Genomic DNA, 15,759 nt, shown 5'->3' on the forward strand with positions numbered 1-15,759 from the left:
TGAGAAAGCAATCATTGAACAACTACGGTGTTGCAATGAAAAATTGATGATTGATGCTTCTCATCCCTCTCCGTTCCTGTCTGTCTGTCCCTGTCTATCCCTGTCTGTCTGTCTCTGTAAAAAAAAAAAATTAGTTTCTTATTATAACTGAAAGTATTCTACTTCCTTGAAAATTGCTAATCTGTTAGCAATAATTATTTAACTGTAATATACCATTTTTGAGACTATTGTATTCCCCGTACACCACAAGATAAAAAGTCTATAGTTCTAAAATAACCTCAGGCTACTTGGTTGGTCTTTTGCTGTATATTTAGAGATCTCTAAGGGCCAGATTTCTTAGGTTCTGCCAGCAATTTGTTTTTAACAAACTGCATTTACGGCTGAGAAATTTTGTTCTTTTATAACTTATCTTCTTTCTCATGCAATTCTATTTTCAACACATACACACAGACACACACACACACACACACCACTCTCTGTCAAATAGAAATAGTTTATAAACAAAATAAATATTTAAAAAGTAGACTCATTAAATGTTATTGAGTCACCTTAGAGCCTTTTTCCTCCAAGCCAAATAATTCCATTTCTTTGTAGGTCTTATCTTAACAGTAAAAATTAGGGTCCACAGAATGAACAGTGTGGTAAGAGAACCCAATTTCCCTGTCCTCCCACAAAGATCAATGATTAGACAACATCCATGAACAAAAGCAGTTCTGAGAGACTTCCGCAATCCACTTAGGACATTTCAATAACAGTGAAACAAACAAACAAACAAACAAACATCAACTTCTCATTGTGAACTTTCTTAGACTGCTTCATTGCATTGTAGTTATATAAGTGAAAGTTATTGTTTGGAAAAATATTATGTGATATATTATTACATTGTATACTTTAAATATCTTATAATTTTAATTGTCAATTATAACTCAATAAAGCTGAACAAATTAAAAATAAATAAAAGTAAAAATAGCATGAATTAAGTCAGTGTTTCTACACTAAAATATAATATTTAGATAGCATGAACCAGAGGTTCATACCACCACTGTTACCCAGCTATTCTTAGTATATAATCTATACTGAGCACAATAGCTTTGAAAATATCTTTTGTTACTTACACCTTGTTTAATCTGATAGTATAGTATAATGAATATGGCATTTTTGCAGGAAATATGTGGATTTAGTGTTGACACAGTCACATAGCAGTTGTAGAACAGTTTGTGCATAACATTTACCCTCTCTCAGCCTAAGTTATATTTTTTAATCAACACAGTTTTGGATACAACGACTACTTTGCAGTCTTCTGAGGGATTAGCTGAAGAGCAGGTAGATGTTTGGCATAGTAGAAAGTGTTTACTAAATGTTGGCTACAGGCACTGCCCAGGTTACAAACAAGATAGGTTCTGTAGGGTTGAAAATATTTGAGTATTTACGTACATAGAAAGGTAAAAATAAATACTATGTTAAGACAAACATCTAAGTTGCATTTAATAGGTAAATGAACCTGTTCTTATTTACATAGAAATTCAACTTAAGAACAAACCTACAGAACCTATCTCATTCATAACCCAGGGACTGCCTGTATTTCTATTACGGACATTTGTTTCAGGTAATGTCCTTTGCCACTGTGGCAGCACTTGCTGATTCCCACAGGAACATATGCCCATGTTTCTATACACTTCCTGAACAGTGGCGATTGTTACTGGTTGACAATGGTCAACACAGAACCATAGACACACACACACACACACACACACACATATTTACAATCTAACTTCATGATACCTATTTGCATAGTTAGAACCCTAGTGGAAATAAAAAAGAGAGGTCCTTATACTAGGGTTTCTTTGCCTTTGAAATTCTGTCCATGATATAAGTTGATACTACCTTGTCCCTTATACCAATGATGTGAGGGTCACCAGGACATCAACATAGAACTCAAGTTTCCCTTCCCAATCCATAAATTGTGCAGTGTTTGGAATTTCATATATAAAAAATCAGAGAATCTTAACTCCATCAGGGGAGGAAAAAAATCTTTGCTATCTGAGTCCACCTTTTAACACAAAAATCAACAATACAGACACTAAAAGAGCTCATTAATTTTAATAGTTGAGCACAATTTTAATAGTTCTTCTTAAGAATTATCTCCCAGGGTCCCCCAGGACATTTATATATCACAGCTACAATATTCAAATTTCATAAATGCAATATTGCAAAAGCAAAACTAAGAAAAGCCTTTAGAGTCTGGAGATTAAAACAATGTTTAGTCATTCTCTCAGTACTTGTTACTAAATGCTAAATACTGAATGCCGCAAAAGCTGCGCTGGAGGCTTGGAAGAAGCATGAGGAAGGAAGTTCTCAAAATAACAAGCACTTTTACACTTATTTTTTAAATCTTATAACCAGGATGACACAGGACAGATATCTCTATTTTTTAAGCATGGTGATGTCAAAGAGAGAAAACTTTTTGTTTGTGTCAAAGGGAGAAATATTTTCAGAACAAAATGGAGCTGTTTTTATTTATGCCACAATAGGTTTGTGAGGGTCAAGATTTCCAGACTCTTTATAACTGTGGTTCTCACTTTTTCTCACACTTTGGTTTCAAGAATTGAAACCAGGAACACAGAGCTGGAGTCATTATAATAACACAATAAAAGGTTTCTTTTAAATGAATGAACTGACACTTGGCATGCAGTGTGAATAGTCTGGACTTAACTCTCTGTAAGTGGAAATCTTCCTGGGACATTTTGGGAAGATGACATTCTAGCAGCAAGACTGGCTTGTTAGTGCCCTAGTGATCCTGCGAACCCAAAAGAACAACTGAATTCTTACTAGTTCATCTCTGTCCCCTGAATATGCCTACTCAGCATCCAAATTTGTGACCAAAATTTCAGATTCAATATCATATGCAATCAAAATAAAATGAATATGTGTATGCCTCCTTCAGTTACATTCAGTACATGCAAGACTTTAAGTCTGGGGTAGAACCTGAGCAATGTGAGAACCCCCCTTCCAGGGGTCCCCAAACTTTTTACACAGGGGGCCAGTTCACTGTCCCACAGACCGTTGGAGGGCCACCACATACAGTGCTCCTCTCACTGACCACCAATGAAAGAGGTGCCCCTTCCCGAAGTGCGGCAGGGGGCCGGATAAATGGCCTCAGGGGGCCGCATGCGGCCTGCGGGGCTGTAGTTTGGGGACGCCTGCAACCTTTTGCCTTTTTTATCTTTCTCGCATTCCCCTTCTATTCTCTTTCCTCCTTCCTGCCTCTTTCTTCCTAATCTAGTCTTGTGCCCTTCCCCCTTTCTTCTCTTTCTTCCTCATTACTGAAGCTGAGTAATTCTAAATATCTGTGGCTCCAGGGGGTTGGGCCAATAAAACTGTTGTTATTTCCCAGAAATAAGAGTAGTTGTAAGAAAAAGAAAACTCTTTCTGACTATATTAACAGTGATTTAGAGACTCTCTTTTGAACACATAAATATCAAGAACATTCTATTGTGTGTGAATTCAATACCTACACAGTAAGCTGGGTATTGTAGTTTCTAGGATAAATATTTCCTGATGATGGTGGTGGTGATGATGATGATGATGATGATGATGAAACAATAAACCATTAGTCACCCAATAAGATCCATTTTGTTTGTGTGCATATTTAAGTAAAACAAGGGAGGATGTTATTTAAAGCAGATGGACATGTCAGATGCATACTTGTCACAATTCTTAATTTCAAATTCACAAGTTCTGGCTGGAGGAGACCCTTTTAGGCAATAAATCAGCTTGCATTTCTTTCATATCATAGAAAGCAAGACTAAAGGAGCCAGCCAGAGTTATGGTAGGAGGTCAATTAGTTTCATGCCTCTATATTCCTTTTCTCTATGCTTCAATTAAGAATGTAATGGAACCTCTAAGACATCCTATTAGTTGCTGTCCTTAGCCTGTTCTCTATTCTCAGGAGAATCATGTTCATTTGGCCTATAATAATAGGAAATATTTTCTTAGATATTTCTGTTTAAGGCTTTAAATTGATTCTACTCTGGCACTGCATGGTTCTAAATGTCTTTTTGTTCATTTATTTAGTAAATTTTCATTGAGTATCCATTCTCTGCCAGGCATGATTATAAATGCCAGGTAACACATTAATTCCAGGTAGTCTAATATATTTTGGGAAGAAGAATCACTGAGACAATTAATGCGATGTTTTGGTGAACTTGAGCATGCCTAAATGTCAATCCTGTCACTAAGTGTTCAATTACTCTCAGCATATATCATCCCTTAACTATTCAGAAATTTTCTTTCCATATGAGAATAATGACAACGAAAATGATACAAAATGGATCCGGTTTGCTTCTTCTTTTGGGGAGTATACAGACCCATTTCCAGGCAGCCTGGGATTATGGGAAGACTACTAAACCTGGAGTCAGACAGCCTGGTTTAGTAGTCTTCCCACTCAGCTTCATAAACTTCAGAGAGTTAGTTAATTCACCATTTGAGTCCCCATTTTAGTTTTCTAAAAACTGAGTCCAGGAATCCTTGAATTACCCTTTTCTGGCATGACTGATTAAAAAAAATGAAATGATGTTTTTAAAAGTGCTCTAAACACCATAAAGCTCCATTAAAATGCAAATTATCATTATCAAATAATCTGGCATTTCTTTCACGGAAACCTTCACATTAAATTTTCTTTTTCTCCATTTTTAAAGGTTGGGGGAGGATTTACACTATCAAATAGCATTAGTTGGGTATTTGGCAACATAACCCACATTTATTTCTTCACAAAATGAGCCAATTAGAAGTTTTCCTTGTTGAAAATGAAATGAACTCCTCGAGGGCCAGACTCCGAGTTGGAGATGCATTGTTTACTGAGGGTCTCGGCCAAAGCTTCAGGTCCGCAGAGGAAAACTCCTATTCTGGTACTTTGGGGAAAGAAAGAAAGAAAAGACAGTTTCAGGTTCTGGGATGCCATAGATTACACAGCACATTGGAGATTCCAAATGATTTACACCCCAGGGCAGAGTCCCCTCTGCTCCTTTGTCTTTTCCACAAATGACTGAGTTCAGATTACCCTATGAGAGAGCTGCTCAGCCTTATTTGTGAGGGCAGCAGCGTACTTCAAATAACAGTCAACTCTCCTGGAAAATGATATTCAAGCAAGGTTTATGGGAACTTCTACTACAAAATGATGGTGGTGAATTTGTGAGTGTGTGGGCTACTTTCTTTCAGGGTTCTATATCTTTTCAACCTTCCCACTGGAAATCAGGAATAAACCCGCTTTAGGTACACCGACTCTGCCCACAGTTTGTGGCTTTATCCCTCCACATTTTAGAGTCTGAAGCCTTGCTTCTCAAGGTATGGTTACGGACCAGTAGCTTCAGTGGCAGCATTTTAACAACACAGATTCTTGGGTCCCACAACATACCTAGTAAAATCAGCACCTGCATTTTTAAAAGATCCCAAAAGTGATTCTTACGCTCATCAAAGTGTAAGAAGCAATGGCCTAAAAGGTATATTTGTGGAGATTTCTTGAGTTTATCCTGTTTTCTAGCAAGATAAAGGATCCCCTCAAAGTTTCACGATGGCTAAAGCATTAGTGAAGGCAGAAAAGATCTTGGAATGTCTATCAATTTATGATTTAGGCCCCAAGATTAAAAGGGAAAGTGAGGACAGTGTCTCCTTTATAAAAGTATAAACTGTAATGAATTAAAAGAAATAGATATATTAGTAAAGTTTAGAAAATGAAGGAAAAGAACTAAGTTATGGTCCTACTTGGGAGCAGCAGAATTCAGAAAGTCTGAGGTGAGGGTCTGGGAATTATTGTTTCTATTAACTCCCCAGGTAATTTTGATGTGATTAAAAGACTCCTCCTGAAGTCAGACATATTTAGAAACTTCCATTGGGTGTAAATATTTGTTATCTAGGTATTTTTGTTTCTAGAATATACAAATCTAACCATGTTTTAGAGCTGTTCCTTTTAGGCAAACCACAAGCCTCAAGAACACCTTAAAGCAGGGGATGCCTTACTTTGGGTGTTGACCCGCAATTGTCTTGAACTCATTATCCCAGTTGGGCCGTCCATACAAAGTCTTTTGTTTCAAGCCTGTGATGACATCTTTTTCCTCGTCATGGTGCACAGCAAAGTGATTGGCCTGCAAGAATGGACATGATTCAGAAAAATACAGATGTGTTATAAAACCACATAGATAGGTTTACATATCTCACAAAGCAAGCTCTCACTACCCATTCTAACAATATATTTGGGGCAAGGCATGCTGAAGGGTTGAAGATAAAAAAAAAATGAACAAACTAGATCTCCTCACACAATGTATAATCTAGAAAGGCAGACCTTGAAGTATCGACATGAATAATTGTATTTGTAGAATAGGGTATGATGAGTGCCTTAGAAGAGACACAAATATCTCAATGAGAACAAAGAAGGGAGGTAAAGTGGGGAGATATGGGGAGGTTTCAGGGTCGCAGCATTTGACTTAGGCTTTGAAGTGTGAGTTGCATTGATTTCTGTCTCATTTGTTTTTCTCTCAGCTCTATATTTTATTTGCTCTATAATTTTCTCTCTTCACACTAATATACTTTCACTCTCACTCCTCTGGGATTATTTAAATCACTAAGAATTAAAAAAAAAACCATAGACTAAAATTTACTCATATTTTGGTAACATAGTTAATGAGACATCAAATCAAGCCGAAATCTAGTCTCAGTGAGTGTGTGTATATACATAATCATATCTTTAATTCTGCTACCATCCTAGGAAGCTTCAGTTTGAACAACAGCTATTTTTCATAGAAGTGTTTACTTAAATTTATTTAAAAATCAAATCATATTTTCAACCCACTGGACAGGTGATGAATGAGGTTAAGAAGGATGGTTACTGCCTGACCACTCAGTGGCGCAGTAGATAGAGCGTCGGGCTGGGACACAGAGGACTCAGGTTTGATATCCCAAGAGCGCGAGCTTGAGCGTGGGCTCATTTGGTTTGAGCAAAGCTCACCAGCTTGAGCCCAAGGTCGCTGGCTCGAGCAAGCGGTCACTCGGTCTGCTGAAGGCACATGGTCAAGGCACATATGAGAAAGCAATCAATGAACAACTAAGGTGCCGCAACAAAGAATTGGTGCTTCTCATCTTTCTCCCTTCCTGTCTGTCCCTATCTGTCCTCCCTCTCTCTCTGTCTCTCCCTGTCTCTGCCACACACAAAAAAAGAAAAAAACGGATGGTTACTAGTCTTACAGAGATTAGTTTTACAATGCAAAATAATTATTTTTCAATATAAATAAATTTCCTATTAAAAATTATATCTGGCTTTTTAAATAACTGCAAAGCAATTTGTATATTATAAATTTTTCTTTGGGGTTTCATTTTCATTAAGTATTTTTGTTATTTTGTTTTTAAATTTCAGAAGTCATATCTTGAAACCACTTTCCTGGAGTAGCAATTTTCATGGTCATGTGTCCCTGGCACATTTGCAGCAAGGCTCTTCTAAGAGTTGGAAAATCTATGCTAAACAATATGCCAAAACCCAAATGAGAAAAAGTCAGTTCCCAGGTACAAGCTGCATGGAAAAATGCCAAGGATTGAGGAGTCACTGAGACACTGGTCAGAAATGGCCAGAGACTCTTGCTGTAGCTTTTCTTTCAAGTGATAGCTTATACTGTTTCCATGAAAGTCATTAATGTTTGCTTATTTATAAATATGTTACCCCTTTGGAATTAACTTGTTTCAGAGTTTCTCAAATGAGCGACTTTTGTCAGGTAGTGAGATCATTCTTTGTTGTGGAGGGTTGTCTTGTGAATTGTAGAATGTCTACATTGATAAATATCACTGAATGGAGGGAATACACATACACATACACACATATACACATACATATGTACTATATATATCACGTTTGTCAGATATATTTTGATTTATTTACAAATGATAATAGTGAACTACTGAGAGTCATAAAGAGTGCAGTTCTGGAGCATGACCTAATTTGTTCTAGTCTTGGTTTCCTCACCTGTAAAATGTGGATAATAATAGCTTTTACTGCATAGGGCTGTTGTGAGGATTGAAATGGACAAACTATATAAACACTAAGAACAAAACCTGGCCTGACCAGGTGGTGGCGCAGTGAATAGAGCGTCGGACTGGGATGCAGAGGAACCGTGTTGGAAACCCTGAGGTAGCCGGCTTGAATGCAGGCTCATTTGGTTTGAGCAAGGCTCACCAGTTTGAGCCCAAGGTCGCTGGCTTGAGCAAAGGGTCACTCAGTCTGCTGTAGCCCCCCCCCGGCAAGGCAAATATGAGAAAGCAGTCAATGAACAACTAAAGTGCCGCAACGAAAAACTAATGATTGATGCTTCTCATCTCTCTCCATTCCTGTTGGTCTGTCCCTATCTATCCCTCTCTCTGACTCTCTGTGTCTCTATCACACAAAAAGAAAACAGAAAAAAACCTGGCATATAGGATATGCTTAATAACTCTAATAACTGAGGAATTTAATACTACTTTTAAAATTTATTGTGTATATTATAAAACATACATAAATAAAAAAATTAGAGGAATATAATTTTATATATATATATATGTAAATAAGAGAGAGAGCACTAATACTTTCTTTTCATTACCCAGTGGATCATCTGGTCTAACTTGTTTGAGAACCCTGGTGGGAGCATTACTCTAGTAAGCTCAAAGTCATGGCTTTTATTCATTGTCAGCCACTTAGCTTTGATCCTTTTCACAAATATCAACTTTATATCTAATCTCAACAGTCTAAATATATGAGGATTTTGAGTGAGCGTGAATGGGTTGAATTACTGGAATCCATCAACTGTTCTTAGTAAAAACAGTGCAGAAGACACTCCAGTAGCCAAGGGAAAGTTAGTAGCCCTTGGCACTGTAAGAAGGACCTGGAATTTGGGATTATGTCCTCACCTGTGACTCATCCCAGCCGGTAAGGTAGATGTTATAGCTGAGGAAGTCCGCATTGTTCCTCTCCTGCATCTGGGTCTCCAGCAGCTGAAGCAAGTCTGCAAACCACTCAAAGGCATGCGTGTCCCGGCACAGCCAGTAAAAGTAGATCTGAAAGAGGATGAATCATAAAACAGATTATATTAAGTAGGACCTGTCAGCGTTGACACAGGGCTTTCTTCTGTTCCCACAAGGCTTTCTTTCTGCTCAAAAAGTCTAGAGACAGGTTGTCAGAAAGCTCTAGACGTTTGACAAGCTAGTTCACATGGACTTGCCCTGGCCTTCACATTGGCAAGGCAGTGGATGGATAGCTTGGCTTCAAAAATACATAGTTTAAGGAAAGAAAACCAGCCTACCACTTTCTCTCTGGGTCTGCTCTTCCCCTCCCAGAATCCCAGGCTTCCCCTGTACCTCCTCTCAGACAGACCACTGGAATCTATACTGGCAGTGGCTGCCACAGAACTACTTCCCTGCCTGATACCACCAAACATTCCTGAGTTCCTAGGGGAAAAATTAGTTCTACCCACACCTCCCTGACATGGAAAAGAGGAAAAAGGGAAAACAAAAAGTCAAGGTAAGCTTAGTGTTCCTATTAGAGTTAATCTCTGGAGTTATTAGAATGTTTCAAGTTTTATTATCCTTTATCAGGCAATGAAACCAAATTTACTTGAGACCAAAAAAAAAAAAATCCTCTGGGAATTTATTCTGAATAGCTATCCATAAAAAAGTAAAAGTTACATGAAAGGTACATATCCTGCCTTCCTTCTGCAACAGAAGTTTTAGGAAGATGAAAATAAAATTGATCTTGATCTCTAACCTGGGATAATAGAAAAATTACTCTACATCCTCTCAATGGAACATGGTGAAATCATTAAAATCATTTTTATAAAGCTTGTGACAACACTGAAAAACATTATTTTTAGAAAAGCAGGACATGAAATCGTACATTCTCAATGTTTAGAACTTTTCTAAAATATGTAAACATATGGGAACATATTGAAAGATAATATACAGGCCCTGGCCTGTTGGCACAGTGGTAGAGTATTGACATGGTATGTGGAAGTCTGGGTTTGATTCCCAGTCAGAGCACACAGGAGAAGCAACCATTTGCTTCTCCTCCCCTCCCCTCCCCCCCTCTTCTCTTCCTACAGCCATGGCTCAATTTATTCGAGCAAATTGGCCCCAAGCACTGAAGATAGCTTCATGGAGCCTCCTCCTCAGGCACTAAAAATAGCTCGGTTGCAAGCATTGTCTCCAAAGAGGGGTTGTGGGGTAGATCCCAGTTAGGGATCATGCAGGAATCTGCCTATCTCCCCTCCTCTCACTGAAATTAAAAAAGAAAAAAGAAAGATAATATACAAACAATGATAGGTATTGATTTGAATAGCTATTGATTGTGAATACTTTTTCTCTATCCCAACTTTCTTTCTTCCAAATTTCTTGTAACATATTATTCCATATGATAATATAAAATACAGTCTATTACTTTTACTAATGGGTCACTTATACTGAAGTACATTTAACTTATCAAATAGTGCTATTAAGCCAATCCTGCCTCTCTGGCATCACCCTGAACCTGACTACATTCCCTTGGTCTCTGCCACCCTCAGCTCCAAAGGCTCTCTTAGATCTCACTTGGCAGAGTGTGATGGATGCTCCAAGCCCTCTGAAAAATGAAAAAACCTACCTTTTTGAGCCTCAGATCGGTGGCATTATTACAATATTTGTACCAGACTGACTTGAGAATGGATGCAAAGGGTGTGACTCCAATTCCTGCTCCTACTAACATCACCACCTCATAACTGAACACATCTTCACTGGCTGTGCCAAAGGGCCCATCAACTGCTATCCTGGAGGGAAGCATGAGAAGAGATGGTTTAAAGACATATCTTACTCTTCAGAGTGGGGATGGTACACACATTATTCCTGGGGCTGTGCAATATGTAACTTTAAACCAGGGCAAGGTATCTACAGGGCACTTTGTTCTGTGAAACAGCTTTCAACTAACCAACTTATTGTTAACACTGGGCTTGGAAGTATGAAGAGAAATTTTTATCTTATTGAAAACATTTGGTAACTCTCAGGGATATTTTGTTCATCTCCAACCACTTCACCCACAACATACTCACACAAACCCACACACATACACACAAGCATATCTGTGTTTTGTGACAGGGTATCCCACACTTGACATTTCTGCTTATATTGAACTTCAAAGGGAAATTGCTATATCATAACATCCTGTAGATTTCATATGTCCAATTTTTATCTATTTCTGGAGGTATTCAACAAACTCTTTGTCAGCATCCACTAACTGCCTGGCACCATGTTGAGCATGTGGGGAGAAGGAGGTAAAGTGAATGACATGTCATTTACCCTCAAATATCATATGCCAATTAAAATTTAAGAATATCTTTAATACACTATTAGTTTGTTTATTAGAAAAGTTAATATACATTGGCCTTGATCCTTACATATGAAAAGAATTTGGGAATGTTCATTATTAATACTTGATTCAAATATTTTATGTTTCACTGAAGATTTTATACATATATGCACAAACACACCACACACATAAAATGGGGAACATAGAAATAGCTACCTATATTTGTAGAACCTATGTGTTTTGTCAGACTTAGGAGATAGTGATAGATTAGAGGAGAGGAGCTATTTAGTGTCATTTTTCCTGAACTCATACACCTTTGTAATAAGGTGCTTTGTACTCACTTAGGTAGTTTCCAGGCATCTTGAAACTCCTGCTTGTCACAGCCACAAGCATTGAATAGTCCCTCTGTCCAGTCCCCAACGATACGGATATGGATGCTGAAAAAATCTTCCTCAGGGGCAGAGGTCAGTGTGAAAGGGTGCCACTCTAGGTTAGATACCTTGGGGCACTTGACAAAAATGTATTGTCCCACCTCCATCTTAAATCCTTTCTTCTTCATCTGTAGCTCGATGGTCTTGAAAGGATGAGTGACCACCTATAGAACAAAAGAAGTCTCTGGAAACAATGGTTTTCCCAAATATTTGCCTTTTCATTTTCCATGTGGATAAAGGGTTAAACTAAGGTGCCACACACAGGTTCCTTCTTCAGGGCTAACACAGAATTTGCTGCAGTATATGTGTCTTTCATTGGGAATTGCCCTCAGCTGTAGCCCATGGTCAAGAATTAGCTGATGTAGAAATACAAAGTCCTGACCATACTAACTCCAGCACTAACTATAAGATCAGTTGAGGCTGCAGTTCCAATCACATTGAGGGTCAGCTTTTCCCTCTCCCCTATTTATTTATTTTGTAATTTCCTGAAGTGAGAAGCAGGGAGGCACAGAGACAGACACCCACATACACCCAACCAGGATCCACCCGGCATGCCCACTAGGAGGCGATGCTCTGCCGATCTGGGGCGTTGCTTTTGTTGCAACTGGAGTCATTCTAGTGCCTGAGGTGGAGGCCATGGAGCCATCCTCAGTGCCTGGGCAATGGAGCCTTGGCTGCGGGAGGGGAGGAGAGAGATAAAGAGAAAGGAGAGGGTAAAGGGTGGAGAAGCAGATGGGCGCTTCTCCTGTGTGCCCTGGCTGGGAATCAAACCCAGGACATCCACACACTGGGCTGATGCTTTACCACTGAGCCAACTGGTCAGGGCCTCTGTCTCAGAGTCTTTACAATGGAATTCAACCTAAGCCACCAGCCTGCTATTTTTTTTCTCTAAGAGGTTAGAAACTAGAAACAAAAAAATTATTTCCTGTCCAGACTTTCTGTCTTCCCAGGGAATGATTGAGAATTTTAGCATCTGAATAGAAAAAGAAGACCCCATTTGGCTAATTATAGCAACATCTCCCAAACCAAAACTAACTGTGTTGGTCTGCTTTTGTCCTGGGTCACACGTTGAACCTGTCAGATGTCATGCATTTTTTCTACATTTCTCCTTATTTTGGGAACACACTATCCATCTCTGTCAAAGCCAAGCCCTACCTACCCATTGGCATCCACCCATGTACATGGATGTTGATAACATCTTTTTTTATAATAGCAAAAAATTGGAAAAAATCCAAATGTCTATCAACTGGTGAGTTGGTAAATAATTTGAAAAAATTGAACACAATAAAAAGTTTTCTTTTCAATACATAAAGCACTATATTGTTTCTTTGAAGATTCCTGAGAAGCCTAGAAGAACTTCATGTGTACAACTAAAAACAAACCATGAGATATAGAAAGAAAATAAATAAATAGAAAAAAAAATAGCTGCTTCATAATGGTGACTGATCTTGCTGAGCTTTTCTTTTCACTAGTGAGGAGGAATAGAATGGGAAGTCTTTTAATAAAAATTGTCAAGCCTGACCAGGTGGTGGCACAGTGGATAGAGCATCGGACTGGGACACAGAGGACCCAGGTTCGAAACCCCGAGGTCGCCAGCTTGAGTGAGGGCTCATCTGGTTTGAGCAAGGCTCACCATCTTGGACCCAAGGTTGCTGGCTCGAGCAAGCGGTTACTTGGTCTGCTGAAGGCCCATGGTCAAGGCACATATGAGGAAGCAATCAATGAACAACTAAGGTGTCACAATGAAAAACTAATGATTGATGCTTCTCATCTCTCTCCATTCCTGTCTCTGTCCCTATCTATCCCTCTCTCTGACTCTCTGTCCCTGTAAATAAATAAATAAATAAATAAATAAATGTCAAACATTTCCAAACTTGTAATTTAAATACAAGAATACAGGGGTGGGCAAAGGTAGGTTTACAGTTGTGAGTATGCAAAACACAGAGTTATTCTTGTATTATTATTTATTAATCATTGTATTATTTATTGGTATTACAACTGTAAACCTACTTTTGCCCAACTCTATATATCTTATAGGATAAAGCTGTAATCAATTTCCCCTCAACACTGAAATTAGTTGTAAAGCCTCATTTTGAAACCAGAAAATATTTATCAAAATTATTTTGAAAATTATGTTTAACACGTAATTTTGTATGGTGAAACCAATTTTTACTATAGCAATTCTGCTACCTACCACAGGCAAAATTGAAATTTAATTTAATAAAATATAGTAGGGGACATTGTTATCACTGGAACACTTTTAGATAATACCTTGTTTCTTATGTGTGTTAATAGGAGAAGAAAATGAGTATCTATTTTATTCAAAGGAAAACAAGTTTGCCTTAGAAATATGTTAAAAGGAAACACTTTTTAGTTCTTGTCTAGTAAGGGAATTTTTGAGGTAATGCTTTTTGCTGATCTGTGCTTTTTCCTTTCTCTTAAAGTACAATATAAGTACAGTATCATAAAAGGAGAACTTCTGTAGCTTTTTATATTTCCAGATTTCTAATACAAGCTTCTGTCTTTACTACGACCTTCCATAGATGATAGCAAAGAAAAGTTGGGGTGAAGGACAGAAAGAACTGGTATGTTTTTCAAAAAAAATAACCCATAGTAGGCTTTTGGTAAATATCTTTTGAACTAAATTAAATTGAATTTTATTTTATACAAATAATCTTGTCTTGTGTTTCCTGAAACTATAATGAGAAGTTTCTATTTATTTAGCTGGATTTATTTATTTATTTACTTATTTAATGATGAGAAGCAGCATAGAATTGTTGGGGGGAAAGCCACTATATGCTTACAACTAAGGGGCTCAATTCTATATGCAGTTTAGTTGGTAAGTTGCATAAGACTTTGGGTACTCTAACTTTGATGGTCTATGATTATATATAAAGCACAGAAAAGGAAGTAAAGAGGATCTGGGAAACTTTCTCAACCTCAACCAGACCTACCCTTGTTTCCCTTGTTCTTTTGTCATCTGAATATTCTGAGGCTGAACATATAGCCTTTTGAACTCATCTCTTGCTTCCCTCCCCTACACACGCATACAAACACACACACATACCACACTCATTTACACAAAGCATTTGGGTTCACTTTTCAACAGAAAATGTTAACTTTTAGTTTATACAGTTAAAAGGCTCAATCATTTGAATATCAAGCTAAATACATTGAAATTAACTATAGGTCATCTCTCTGCTCTAACTCTAATCATAAGAAACTGAATAAAAGAAAAATATGACCAATGAAAAAGAGAATTTGGGTGGACTTTCCCATGCTATTGTTAGATTCTATTAGTAAATCCTAAAGAATCCAATACCTTGGTAATGACCACCTTCTGTTGAGATCGCCAGAATCGTACCAACCTCTCACAGAGATACAGGAACATGGGACCCACTATCCATTTCCAAGTCTGTAACCAGAGCAAAAAGATATGTTAAGGGTGATAGCTAATAAAAGATTCATAAGGACAAAACATTTTAGAAGTCAAGTTAATATTTATAGGTTTGTTTCAATACTTTGTATTAGATTAGCTAATGTATTCTACAATAGAATCCATGAAAATATTTAAAATTAAAATTTGAGCCAGTAAAAGTGAACATTCTCATGGCAACATTAGGGAACTATATATGTAATATGAAAATTTCTCAAGAGGAACTGCCTAAAAGAATGGGATTTCCTCCTAGTGTTGCAATAGCAGTTGCAATAACCATATACCAAAGCAAGGTTGGTTTCAGAATGAACATTTCTCTAAAAGATAGCATTTCAGCAACACCATATTTTTAATGCAATATTGAAATTACTTTCAATTGTTATATAGTAAAAATTTATTCTTTTGCAAGATGAGAAATTTTATGTATGAATTTAACTGTTTCAATCCAATAAAAAAATGGGAAGAGGACATGAACAGACCCTTCTCCCAGGAAGAAATATAAATGGCCAACAGATATATGAAAAGATGCTCATCTTCTTTAGTTATTA

General features: G+C 37.6%; 1 protein-coding gene across 1 annotated transcript in view; it reads right to left on the reverse strand.

Annotated features, from left to right (window-relative positions):
- Positions 1-2,089: 2,089 nt before the first annotated feature.
- The window catches only part of CYBB (cytochrome b-245 beta chain), a 37,801-nt gene continuing 24,131 nt past the window's right edge, over positions 2,090-15,759 (reverse strand). Inside the window, exons 8-13 of the mRNA XM_066249634.1 lie at positions 15,098-15,190; positions 11,686-11,939; positions 10,646-10,808; positions 8,923-9,069; positions 6,016-6,140; positions 2,090-4,910 (exon numbers count right to left, since the gene is read on the reverse strand). Coding sequence (XP_066105731.1) covers positions 4,784-4,910; positions 6,016-6,140; positions 8,923-9,069; positions 10,646-10,808; positions 11,686-11,939; positions 15,098-15,190 — 909 coding nt within the window. The 3' untranslated portion in view covers positions 2,090-4,783. The remainder of the gene's footprint in view (positions 4,911-6,015; positions 6,141-8,922; positions 9,070-10,645; positions 10,809-11,685; positions 11,940-15,097; positions 15,191-15,759) is intronic.

The sequence above is a fragment of the Saccopteryx bilineata genome, chromosome X (assembly GCF_036850765.1).
Source record: "Saccopteryx bilineata isolate mSacBil1 chromosome X, mSacBil1_pri_phased_curated, whole genome shotgun sequence".
NCBI classification, from domain to species: domain Eukaryota; kingdom Metazoa; phylum Chordata; class Mammalia; order Chiroptera; family Emballonuridae; genus Saccopteryx; species Saccopteryx bilineata.